This window comes from Tinamus guttatus, unplaced genomic scaffold (assembly GCF_059628265.1).
Source record: "Tinamus guttatus ecotype Peru unplaced genomic scaffold, ASM5962826v1 Tinamus_guttatus_pri_ptg000300l, whole genome shotgun sequence".
Classification (NCBI taxonomy): domain Eukaryota; kingdom Metazoa; phylum Chordata; class Aves; order Tinamiformes; family Tinamidae; genus Tinamus; species Tinamus guttatus.
In genome coordinates, this window is record NW_028288834.1 from 90,001 (window position 1) to 101,799 (window position 11,799).

The window sequence follows — 11,799 nt, forward strand, 5'->3', positions numbered from 1 at the left end:
AAATTCACTCCAGTAATCCAGCCACCGTAGTAGTAGGGAAAACATAGAATCTCCCCAGCAGCCTTGTTGCTGACTGTTAGATGAAAGGATGATGTGTTGTAACTGCTACCAGCTTTGTTTCTATGTGTGCATATCCAGTGAGTGCTGGGCCCTCCAACCCTCCCTCCTGCCGGTAGGAGAAATGGCTTTGCCCTTATTAGTCATGCAGAATGTGAGAGCACTGTCAATGCTACATGTTAGATCTGTCAGATGCTATTACAGAAAAGCCACTGATCCTGGCACTTCTTTGGTGCCTCTGCCATGAGATAACCCTTTATAAAGTACTATTTTTTTTCCATTAAAATGTCTGGGATATGGTCTTAATGCACGTTTTCTCAGACATACTTGTGCTTGTTTGACTGATATATTTGGATGGCCGTATTTGGAAAGGGCATTCTGCATACCCAGGCTTGGCAAAGTCTGAGGCTCAGAATTATGGCTTCTTAAATAGATTAAAATTCCTAACTCACTTAAAGTCACGGAGTGAGAGGACATGCTGTGAAAGCATTATGGACTTTTCCTACCCCTGGAGAAGCTTCATTTTCAGTCTAGTTACTCATTTTTTGGAGAGTTCCTGCCTGAATGAAGAAAACAAACCTCTTGTGCAGGCGTTCATTTGAACTGGTGCGTTAGCCAAAGGAATCCACTCTGAGTTATGTTCAGTTGATGGCACTTGTCATCCAACCTCCAAGGAGCCTAAAAAGGGTCCCTTTGGAAGGAGTTACTCTGTTCTTAAAGGGATACATACTGAAGAAAGTGGTTGGAAAAGCAGTCCAAATGCTGTTGTCTAAAAGGTCTAGGGTATTTGGAGTAGGGGAAGAAGCGAAGCAGTCACCTAAGGATATGTTTAAAAAGTTGCGCAGTGCTATATCAGAAGTGAATAGAAACATTTGGGGGCAAAGAGACTCCTAAAAATGTGTTAATCCTGAACGCAGCAGGTTAGGACTTTGTCTCCTTTGAGACACTTCCTGGTTCCATGTCAGCTTTTAGTGTTTGGCAGCTTTTTTCAACACTCCCTGATTCCGTTTATCTTTGCTCCACATCCCATTCTCTTACTGCCCTCGTCCTCCTCTCTGCAGGATTGGATGGGCAGGGTGTAGGTGGCGGTGGTTGTTCTCCACGTCCTCCCCATATGTTGTCCATTTAATTCAGGAGCACTGATTCCTCCGAAGGGTGCTCTGCCATGGGAAAATAAACACATGTGCCTCGATACAGGAATAATTGAAGTCACTTTTTTTGCAGAAAAAGCTGGTGATTCAGGGGAAGCAGATTGCGATGCACTACAGCAACCCCAGGCCTAAGTTTGAGGACTGGCTTTGTAACAAGGTACAGTGCTTATTTTCATTGTAGAGAACTGCTCTTTGTTTCACTTCTCTTTACCAGCTCAGTAAACAGCTAAAACTTACTGGTCCCTGTGACATTGCAGAAATACCTATCTAGACAGTTGAATGAAAATGCAGGACTACGGTAGTGCTGGTGGCTACAGAAGGAATGATGGAAATGTTCAAAAGGCATCTGGAGATGTCTGTGTTAGAGCCAGATCTACATTGCACTTTAGTACTTTCTTCAGTATTAGACTGCAGGCTTTACCAGTGAAGCTGTGTGTTGCTTGACATGTGTGACTGATACAGAGCAACTCTGAGAGAGTTACTGTTCATATTTAAAGTGGGGCGGCAGTTATTTGATGCAGAGTTTGTTACATTGTTAACGGAATTACTTGGTTAGTGTGCCATACATGGTAGACAGAAATCACTTCCAGTATATCTAGCTTCAGCTTTTGCTGTTGGATGCTGTGATTATGCACAGACACATATTATAAATGGAGACTGGAAGGTTAATATTAATGACTCTGATTCGATACACAAAGATTCGATACACAAAGATTCAATACACAGTAAGCTGTTTTAGAATATGAAGTCATTAAATGAGCTCGGTATTCTTCAGCTCAGCTTGTTTGACCCCTTTCACCACTACCCAAGTTGAGATGGCCTAGCAAGGCTCTTCTGTCATGCCTCAAATACACTTTATTTTTTTTTCCCAAAACATAATTTAGGAATTTACTTAGAATTTGTCTTCTGCTTTATTTTAGTACCACGTTATTTTAAAAAGTTTACTAAGGCAGGGATTTAAAGTTGAAGACTGTGCAATTAAAATAGCTAAATAACTTGAGACACATTTGCTGATGTGAACAAGGGAATGTAGATATTCTGAAAAGCAGCCATGATGCATGTGAGTGTGGGGTTCGCTGTTGTTTGTTCTGGTGTGCTTAGCTTCACTGTAGTACTTTGCATAAATATCTTATTTTCAGTATATTTCAGCACATGCCAGAATAGTGAAAAAGTGCTTCAAGCTCTTACTACTTGTTGCTCATTTTTCCTCCTAGTGCTGCCTTTATAACTTCAGAAGGAGGCTAAAATGTTTCCGTTGTGGAGCGGACAAGTTTGGTAAGTTATGTTCATCTGTTCATGTCTTTGAGTTTTGTTTTTGTTTTTTTTGTTTTTTTTTTTTTTTTGTGGGAGGTTTTGTCCGACAGAGGAAACAAAGCTCACTGTGGGTTCTAGACTGACTTGTGAATTGCTTTTTTGGAGAGGTTGAGACTCATTGTGACTAAAGTATTTTCCTCTTCCTGTGAAGATTCGGAACAGGAGGTACCACCAGGAGCAGCAGAAGCCGTTCAGTCCGTGGATTATTACTGTGATAGTAAGTTATGTTGGGCTTACTTCATAGCACCTACTGTAAACATACAAGAAGGATTAATGTGTAATTCCAGCTGGATTTTGGCACCCACCTTGAGATTCCAATGTAGATGGCTTAGCATGGCTTGGTTTTGGTTTGTAGACTGGCATATGTGAAATGTTGTTTGGTCCTTCTGCTCAGAAAGAGAACTCTTTGGAAATCTATTGATAGCTTTCTCACCTTCCTAACGAAGCAAGTTCTCCTTCCTGCCAGTCCCACAACATCTATAGTTTTGATACTGAAATACACTCTGTTTAAAACCCCTGTGTTTCCTGAAGAATTTAAAGTACTCCTGAAAAGCTTTAATTTGCTCAGCTAATGTTATGCTTCCTTTTCTCTTCAGCCATCATTCTCCGAAACATTGCTCCTCACACAGTAGTGGAATCCATCATGACTGCCTTGTCTCCGTATGCCTCTCTGGCGGTGAATAACATTCGTCTCATCAAAGACAAACAGACTCAGCAAAACAGAGGCTTTGCGTTTGTGCAGCTGTCCTCTGCCATGGTGAGGACCTTATTGTATTGATTTGAGGGAGATAGCTTGTTGATGTCCTTTGTGTAGCTGGAGCTTTTGGAGCCCTTGTCCTGTCTTGAAGGATTGCCTCTGCTCACTGAGCATTGACAGATTATTATGTGGGTAGGTACTCGGAGCGCCTTTTGTAATGCCAGCCAGGTCGGAGAGGAAGATGTTCTGTGTGGTCAGAAGTTGCAGAATGAGGGTTACTGTGAACACACTTGAAAAGTGTTTTGATAGTAGTGAGTAGGGCTTGAAGACTAAAGATGAGGCATAGGCTGTAGCCTGTAATGTGTGAGGAGAGGCTGAGAGAATTAGGCTTCTTTATCCTTGGCAGTACCCAATGAGAAGATTAGGGGAAGCAGTCTCGGGTGTTAAGATGATAGGCAACAGACACAAATTGAAAGAGGTGAAATTGCAGTGAGATGCATGGAAAATGTTTTCACTATGAGTGTGGTCAGACACCTAAAACTCAATTCGATCTGGGTAGTCCAGAGCAGTCGGGACTGTTTAGACCTGCCTTTTATTATAATGTGTTTCTTGTTACAGGATGCTTCTCAACTGCTGCAGATTTTACAGAGTCTTCAACCACCGTTAAAAATTGATGGCAAAACAATTGGCGTTGACTTTGCAAAGAGTGCCAGAAAGTGAGTTGCAGAGCGCTTGGCTTTCCCTGTTAAAAGATTTGCAGTTGCTTTTATTAAGTCTACAGACTCTGCAAAGCTTCACCTCTCTTGTATGGCTCGAGTGGGCTTTGTCCTTTTTGTGTGACAAAGAGTGAAAGCAGTGTTTGTTCTCACCTGCATCTTCAGTGCACTGAAGCTGCCATTGTCACTTCTTGTTGTACACAGCACTGTTGTTGCCTTGTGACTTGTTATCACCTGTAGAGCAATGCATGTAAAAGTTCCTTCAGCCACCAAAGCAGTTCTTTGGCTCATTCGTTACACTGAAAATATATTTTAGAATTGTTGTGATTGAAATGTAAGGAAATGTATCTCCTTGCATATGCAAAAGCAATGTTTACTCAGGGCCTGCTCTTTCTGGTTTTAGAGACTTGCTTCTCCCAGATGGGAACAGGGTCAGCGCTTTCTCTGTGGCCAGTACAGCTATTGCTGCAGCTCAGTGGTCATCTACACAGGTATGATTTGGGGGCTGATATTTGTAGTCATAAATTGAAAAGAGAGAGCATATAATTGGATAGCTGGCTGTCCATTTAAGTGGCTCTGGCAGATCTGCTCTTGCATTTAGACGAGGACCTAACCAGTGTTGAAATTCTTAAATGCAATAACTTTCTCTGACAAAACTTACATGCTGGAATTTCAGCCACAGACTGGAGAAGGCACCATTGACTACAGCTACCTTCAGTCAGGGCAGGATGGTTACACGCAGTATGCGCAGGTTAGTAGAGTGGGTTGTACTCAAAACAGTCAGGAGTTAGGTTTTTATGAGCATCTGCTCATCTTGTGTTACCATTTACTCTCCTTCACAGTACTCCCAGGATTATCAACAGTACTACCAAAATCAAGGAGGAGTGTTGGACACAGATGCAGCTACCATATCAGGTAATACATGGTATTTCAAATTGTGAGAGGTGAATTTTTTTTGCAATGGTATTTTTGCTGTTGTACTATTTTATTTAAGTCCATGGCACTCTGCTCTATGAAGTGAGACTTGGCTGAGTTTGTTCTCAGGGCGTCTGATGAGGTACATGTAACTAGAAAACCCTTAAATTTGTGAAGTTAAAAAGAGTTATCAGTTTTTCAGAAAATTGACAAATGCCTTGAGCTCATGAGAACTACCTAAGCGGGTCTACACAGATTTCGGGTAGCTATCAAAGGCCAGGAATCATCACCTGGTGTGTCTCCTGGACAGGAAACTATTCCTTGGCTGTGTAGGAAATACCCTCTGTGTGTATGAGTCTCCTTTTGAACATTGCCTGGCTTGGCTGCTAGAGCTGGAATAAGGAGCTGAAGCTGTAAGCAGAGTAGTTATTTCTCTGTGATTATGTACTGTCTTAGAAATGAATTGACTTACTATTCCTTGTGTTTGCAGGAGCTCCAGTCACTACTACCACAGCAGCAGTTGTGTCCCAGAGTCCTCAGTTATATAATCAACAGACAAACTCACCTGATTCCCCGGTAATTGTAGAGCTAATTACTTCTTGCTTTCTGTGCAGGCAGAGTTATCCTTACATGGAATATCTGACTTATTTCCAGTGTCTCCTCTTCACGCGCGTGGCACAGTAGATCTTTTAAGTCTCCATAAACAAAGATAATCCCACAATTTGTAACACTTGTCTAGCACTTTCCTCTGCTGGTTTTGCCCTTCGTTAAAGGTGAATATTAAGCGCAGTGGTCAAGAAAGACTGGCTGTTTGCATGTGCAGTGTGTGCTGATGATACCTTGTCTCATTGGCTCTGCTCCTTGACTGTCAGCAACAGATTTTTCTGATCAGGTTTTCTGTTCTTTGCAGACACAGGCGGCTCCAGCTACTGCTAGCACTCAGGTGCAAGCAGCTGCGCCAACTGGTGTAGTCCCTGGCACCAAGTACGGTAAGCTGCAAAGAATTGCTCTTGGCAGCAGATGTGTGTGTCTGGATAGAAATTAGATTGATGTTCCCTTGGTTTAGTGCTCCATCACCATATGTCAACAGTGAAGGTGTCTCTGGAGAGTGCACTAAGATCTGCACTAAGGACATGAGTCTTCGCAGGCATTTTCTGTTGTCATAGCTTACATCAGAGTTTTGTTTGAAACTTTGAAAGACATTTGTCTGAATTTAACTGGAATGACCATGCCCCATCTTTTGTTTTTATAGCTGTTCCTGATACCTCCACTTACCAATATGATGAATCTTCAGGATATTATTATGATCCCATAACAGGGCTTTATTATGACCCTAACTCCCAGGTAAACAGAAGCTCTTCCCAACTATCATGAGGGGCACAAAATACAGAATATAGTGCATATCCTAAGCAATATCCCAAAGGGGCTATCTTTTCCCTCTGATATACCGCTTGATTTGTCTCTTCCCTGCTGCCTCCCACTTTGACCCATGTGGTGTTAATGCTTATTGTAGACTCTCATTTCAATGTGTCAGTGAAGTGTGCTGAAGTTTGGGCTCTGAGGTAGTTTTGCAGAGCCAAATAACCTGTAATCCTTTTGGGGAAGGATGTATGTACTCAGGGGCAGAGCCTTAAGGTTTTTGACCTGTTTGTAGCAGTTTTAGGTGATCTGGAATACTCCTACCATCGATGACAATAGTCTAAAACAACCAACTTCCTTGAGTTCTCCCCTGGGTGCTTAGTTTGTGTGAGCTCTTTTTGCTCTCTGACTCTGTTTTCCATCTCTTCGATAGTATTACTACAATGCCTTAACCCAGCAATATCTCTACTGGGATGGTGAAAAGGAGACCTACATGCCTGCTGCAGAAGGTATAACATACCAGCAGACAGCTACTGCAACTACCACCAAAGAAGTGAAGGAGAAGAAAGAGAAGCCTAAGAGTAAAACAGCTCAGCAGGTAAATAATGAAATGAAATCATAACTGGGCCAAGTAAGAATTTGGAGTGAGGTTATAGTTACTCTTTTTGGTGGCAAGCTAAAACCTAGATTCTCGTGAGAAATGTAGCTTCACTTTGCGGCAGACCCTGGGTGGAGGGCTGAGGAAAGCTGGAGTTGGCAAGACTTCAGTGCAGAAGTCAGCTCTTCGTAAGAGCTGCACGTACAAAATCATGCCAAGAACAGCTGGAGTGTAACTAGGCTATCGTTTAAAGGAGTGGATAAGGTGGATTCATCTGGTAATGGAAACAAGCTACAGTATTTTTGAATGCTGTGTAGGAGGGGAATGGCTGCGCTACATCCAGTGTCCTGTGATAGAGTGGTGCGAAGTAGTAGGTTTCGCTAATCGTGTTGGGAGACGAGCACGTATAAAGGAACTGAGTGAATCACTCTGTGTCTTTCAGATCGCTAAAGACATGGAGCGTTGGGCAAAGAGCTTGAACAAGCAGAAAGAGAACTTCAAGAACAGCTTCCAGCCTCTAAGCACCAGAGAGGAAGAGCGGAAAGAATCAGCGGCTGCAGATGCAGGCTTTGCCCTCTTTGAGAAAAAGGTGACGGTGCTGGGAACGGGCTGTGTAGTTGGCAGACAGCAGAAAGAAAGTTCAGTGCTCATAGTATTTTTGCCTTATCTAGGGAGCTCTGTCTGAGAGACAACAGATCTTGCCAGAAGTGATCAAAAATGGGGAAGATGAGAATCCACTCAAGGTAAGTCTGAGATTTCTGCCACATTGCTTTGTGGCTGAAAGAGATGGGATTTTTGTATTCCCAAAGATTAAAACAAGGTAACATCATTAAAACATGATACCCTCCATTTAGGCGGGTTAGCTGCAATGCACTTTGTGACTCGGATGCAATAAGAAGAGTTCTGATTTTTTTTTTTCTACTTTTCAAGCCACAGAGCTTCGTTGAGGTTTTGAGGTTTTCAAAGAGTTTGTATTCAAACTTGTTTGGTTAGTGGGAACTAAGACTTCTAGCAGCTGGTATAGCCTCTGGTTCTCCTCGTATTACATTTTTTAAGTAATGCAAGAGTGACGTCTCGTGTGTACAGCCTCCTTGTTCTTCTGCTTCTGGGCTTCTCTCCTAATATGGTGATACTGTTACACTTCCCTAATACTGTTGTTCTTCCAGCGGGGCCTGGTGGCCGCCTACAGTGGCGATAGTGATAATGACGAGGACTTGTTGGAAAGAATGGAGAATGAAGAAGAAAAGCTGACTGACTGGAAGAAAATGGCTTGTCTGCTGTGCAGAAGGCAGTTCCCAAACAAAGATGCTCTCATCCGGCACCAGCAGCTGTCTGACTTGCACAAGGTAGTTAAAACATGCTGCCAGAGCAGTAATTAATCGATGTAATTCAGGTCAAAGTGACAGTGTATGTTGCTGCTGGAATGATCTTCCCCTTAAAGCAAAAATACTTTTTTGCTGATAGGTTGTTTTATAAATCAGCTATTTATTTAAGACTTACTTATTAGCAAAAGCTTATTTGCTGGTGTGTTGTGAATTTCATGTTGTTAATACAAGTCTTTCATTGCAGCAAAACATGGATATCTATAGGAGATCAAAGCTTTCAGAGCAGGAACTCGAGGCTTTGGAGCTACGTGAGCGAGAGGTCAGTGTTTTAAGTGACTAGATGAGTGACTAATAGGACCTGCACAAGAGAGGGGTTCAGCTCTCTTTCTGCTGACTTGTCTCTTGTGAGATAATCCTGGTAAGCTTAACCCCTTCTTGGGCTCAGAGCCTTCCCCCTGTACAGAGAGAAGTGACAGCACAGCCACTGCTTATTGGGGAAGAGTCCTTCCATGTCTGGTGAGAATTCTGCACTGGGGCCGGTGGGTTTGGAGGGCACTTAAATTACTAAAAATCCAGCAGATTATGCCTGTCTAGCAGCTACACTGTTAATGACCCTGTGCAGTTTCATTTGTGCCTCAGAAGATTGCAGTTGGAGCTTTCTATAACAGCAGTCATTGAGCGTACTTCCAGGACTTAAGATAAGCAAGAGTCTTTTAAAACGATGCTAAATTTTGTTGCAGATGAAATACAGGGACAGAGCTGCTGAGAGGCGGGAGAAGTATGGCATCCCAGAGCCTCCTGAGCCAAAACGCAAGAAGGTCTATGATGCGGGCACAGTGTATGTATCTGACAGTTCCTCTGGTGCTTGCTTGAGTTCATGCCGAGCACTCTAGTTAAAGTGATCTTTTCTCTTTTCCCTCTAGTAATTATGAGCAGCCCACTAAAGACGGCCTTGACAATAGTAATATTGGCAACAAGATGCTCCAGGCCATGGGCTGGAGGGAAGGTTCAGGTTTGGGGAGGAAATGTCAGGGCATCACTGCACCCATTGAGGTAAGTAGAAGCATGGTGCTTCGTTTGGTTTGGAACCTCTTTTATCAAGAGTTACTTCTGGGAGGATCCCTTACTTAAAGTTACTCTTCCAAGCAGAGCTGCCTAGCAAAGCCTCAAAAAGGCTGTAGCATTTCTGAGTGGAAGCTGGGACAGTGAGGGTTGTGCTCCTCACCTTGAGGAATTTGGCTCTTCAGGTGGAGTAGCAGCAGCCAAGGATTAGAGCTGAGCAGCCCTTGCACTGCTCAGAACAGACTGCCCTCTGTCCGGAGAGCACAGGTAGTCCAGCTGGGGGCTTGCCGGGGCTGGCCCATGCTGTGAGTTGTGGTGTTGGAAGTTATGCTCATGTGTCATTTGATTCCCAGCTAATATGGGAGAAGGGTGAGAGTGGTGTGCAGTTATCAAGCCTGGAGTCTTGCTTCTGTGTAGAGTTGAGGTCCTGCTGGAATTACTCTCAGCAGTGTAAGATGCTAGATGAAGCACTAGATGAAGCTGAGACATTGGTTTGTTTTACAAGGGTTTTCTGCGTTTCCCACATAGGGGTGGTTCCCTGGCCGTTGAGGGGAGGTACGTTGCTTCTTGCTCCAGAGCTGAACTGGGTCTCTCTTTCCCTTACAGGCTCAAGTACGGATGAGAGGAGCTGGCTTGGGGGCCAAGGGGAGTTCCTATGGTGTCTCCACAGCAGATTCCTACAAAGACGCGGTGCGGAAAGCCATGTTTGCCCGCTTCACAGAGATGGAGTAATGTGCTGTGGCTTGCGAGCCTGCAAAGCACTTGTTGGCCAGAACTGACTGTTAAACCCTGTAGCCTTGCTGGCCTGGCTGTGTTCTGATTATGGGTTAGAGTTGACCATTTCATTCTCTTGGACTTTTCCCCTCTCTCAGCCTTTTAACACTTCTGTGAGTGAATTGTCAGAACTGTCCCAACTTCATGCTGGAGAGCTCCTAGCTAGACCAAAGGGGATGCTGATCTTTATACGGTCTTGTATATAGTGTAATGTATTTTGTTTGGAGTGTGTTGTCTCACTGCCGCTCCTGCCCTCCAGAGCAGGATGTGTTAGTTGTGGTTTCACACTGTCTCTGCTCTCCTTTTGTTGTATTGTCTTTTTTTTTTTTTTTTTTTTTTTTTTTGAGAGAGAGAGAGAATTTTCCTGTACATTTTGTAAGATACATCTTTGTATAGACTTTTTGAAGACTTTGATCCTAGTTGGCCAGTTTGGGCTCATTTCCAAAAGAAATACATCCAAAAAAGATCCTATTTCTGTTTCTCAGTGGGTTAATGAAGAATAAGTTGCCAACGCTACTTGTCCTTTCTGTGGTTCTGCTTGTTCCTTGCCAAGACCTCATCCTACCATTGCACATACACCCAGATCACTTGCAACGTCCTGTAATCTCCCCAACGGTGCCGTGGCTGCATGGGGGCAGCCTCCCTTCTGTAAAACCCTGGCTGCGTGGTGGGAAGAGGGCAGCCAGCCTGTCTTGCCTCAGAGGGTGGTGTGTGATGAGCGTAGCACAAGAATTGACTGTCCTTTGGGGTATAGCCTTGTGGGGCTGGCAGGGAAAGGGTGAGTCAGGGCAAGTGCCTTTTTTTTTTTTCTCCTGAGATTACTTTCTTTCCTTACAGCTGTTAATTTAGCCCCTGCTTCTCTTTGTGTTCCTTGTCTGGCCCTTTTTGAGCATCCTGAGACAGTAGGTGGGCTTTGGCCCTGGAGGGGCCAGCTGTGGGACCTGGTGGGGGCTTGGTAGCATCTGAGGAACAGGCTAAAGCCATTGCTCATGCTCGAGATCTGAGTGAGGAGCAGGAGAGCCAGAAGCCAACTGTGCCTGACTCTTTATGCACCTTGTCTCTGGGGTTGGCTGGGATCTCTCTTCTCACCAGGGCAGTACTCTGGGTCAGCGTTTGCAAGGGGCACAGGAAGGGCTCCGCTTACAGAGCTGCAGCAAGGGCAGCTCATCATGGCCCCCATGCCTGCTACCGCCTGCTGAAGGTTCTTCTGTTGACTTGTGCCTTGGTCCTGTGGTTCTTCCCTGCAGCTGAGTTCTGTGCATACCAAGTCAGGTAGGAAAACTCTTCACCTGAATCGGGATGCCCTGGAGATCTTAGATCTTGCACGGGCGAAGCTTAATGCTGTCCCCCTGGTCTGGTGTTCCTTGGATTCCTGGAATGAAATTCCTCCTTGCACAGGCTTCCTGGCATCTTTCCTGGTGAGGTAGTGATCCCCTGGGTGTGAGCACCAGCGCCTTGCGTGGCCGTAAGCCATGTGAAGCATTACCACCTTGTTGCACCTTTGCTGCTTGGTACTGCGAGGAGCCACTTCATTCCCCATGCCTGGTGAGCTCCCTGGGCGAGTTTTGCAGGGTGCTTCGTTGTGGGGGCCAAGCCTGGGGCCTGGCTTTGGCTGGCAAAGAGGATCTTGCCTTTCTTCAGCGCTGAGCTGCCGCGCTGGAGCTCTGCGCACTGACCTGGAGCAAGGTGCCATCCTGACTACATCGGGGTGAGCAGAGAGGCTCCAACAGGCCTTGGGGGACCGGGCTGGCGGCTTTCCAGAGCCTCCTCCTGAGGAAGATGCTGTTGGGCAGGGTCGCCTGTCAGCAGGGCTGGTGGTGCCGCCAGGTGG

General features: G+C 44.8%; 1 protein-coding gene across 2 annotated transcripts in view; it reads left to right on the top strand.

The window, feature by feature from the left end:
- RBM5 (RNA binding motif protein 5) overlaps window positions 1–10,439 on the top strand; it is a 15,354-nt gene extending 4,915 nt beyond the window's left edge. For both annotated transcript variants that reach the window (XM_088528063.1, XM_088528064.1), the window contains 19 exons: window positions 1,282–1,365; window positions 2,423–2,483; window positions 2,674–2,739; window positions 3,119–3,279; window positions 3,838–3,935; window positions 4,339–4,426; window positions 4,612–4,686; window positions 4,778–4,850; window positions 5,341–5,426; window positions 5,761–5,839; window positions 6,103–6,194; window positions 6,643–6,807; window positions 7,250–7,396; window positions 7,479–7,550; window positions 7,974–8,153; window positions 8,377–8,451; window positions 8,873–8,970; window positions 9,056–9,185; window positions 9,801–10,439. In XM_088528063.1, the coding sequence (XP_088384189.1) occupies window positions 1,282–1,365; window positions 2,423–2,483; window positions 2,674–2,739; window positions 3,119–3,279; window positions 3,838–3,935; window positions 4,339–4,426; window positions 4,612–4,686; window positions 4,778–4,850; window positions 5,341–5,426; window positions 5,761–5,839; window positions 6,103–6,194; window positions 6,643–6,807; window positions 7,250–7,396; window positions 7,479–7,550; window positions 7,974–8,153; window positions 8,377–8,451; window positions 8,873–8,970; window positions 9,056–9,185; window positions 9,801–9,926 (1,956 nt within the window). In that variant the 3' untranslated portion in view covers window positions 9,927–10,439. The remainder of the gene's footprint in view (window positions 1–1,281; window positions 1,366–2,422; window positions 2,484–2,673; window positions 2,740–3,118; window positions 3,280–3,837; window positions 3,936–4,338; window positions 4,427–4,611; window positions 4,687–4,777; window positions 4,851–5,340; window positions 5,427–5,760; window positions 5,840–6,102; window positions 6,195–6,642; window positions 6,808–7,249; window positions 7,397–7,478; window positions 7,551–7,973; window positions 8,154–8,376; window positions 8,452–8,872; window positions 8,971–9,055; window positions 9,186–9,800) is intronic.
- The last annotated feature ends 1,360 nt before the right edge of the window (window positions 10,440–11,799 follow it).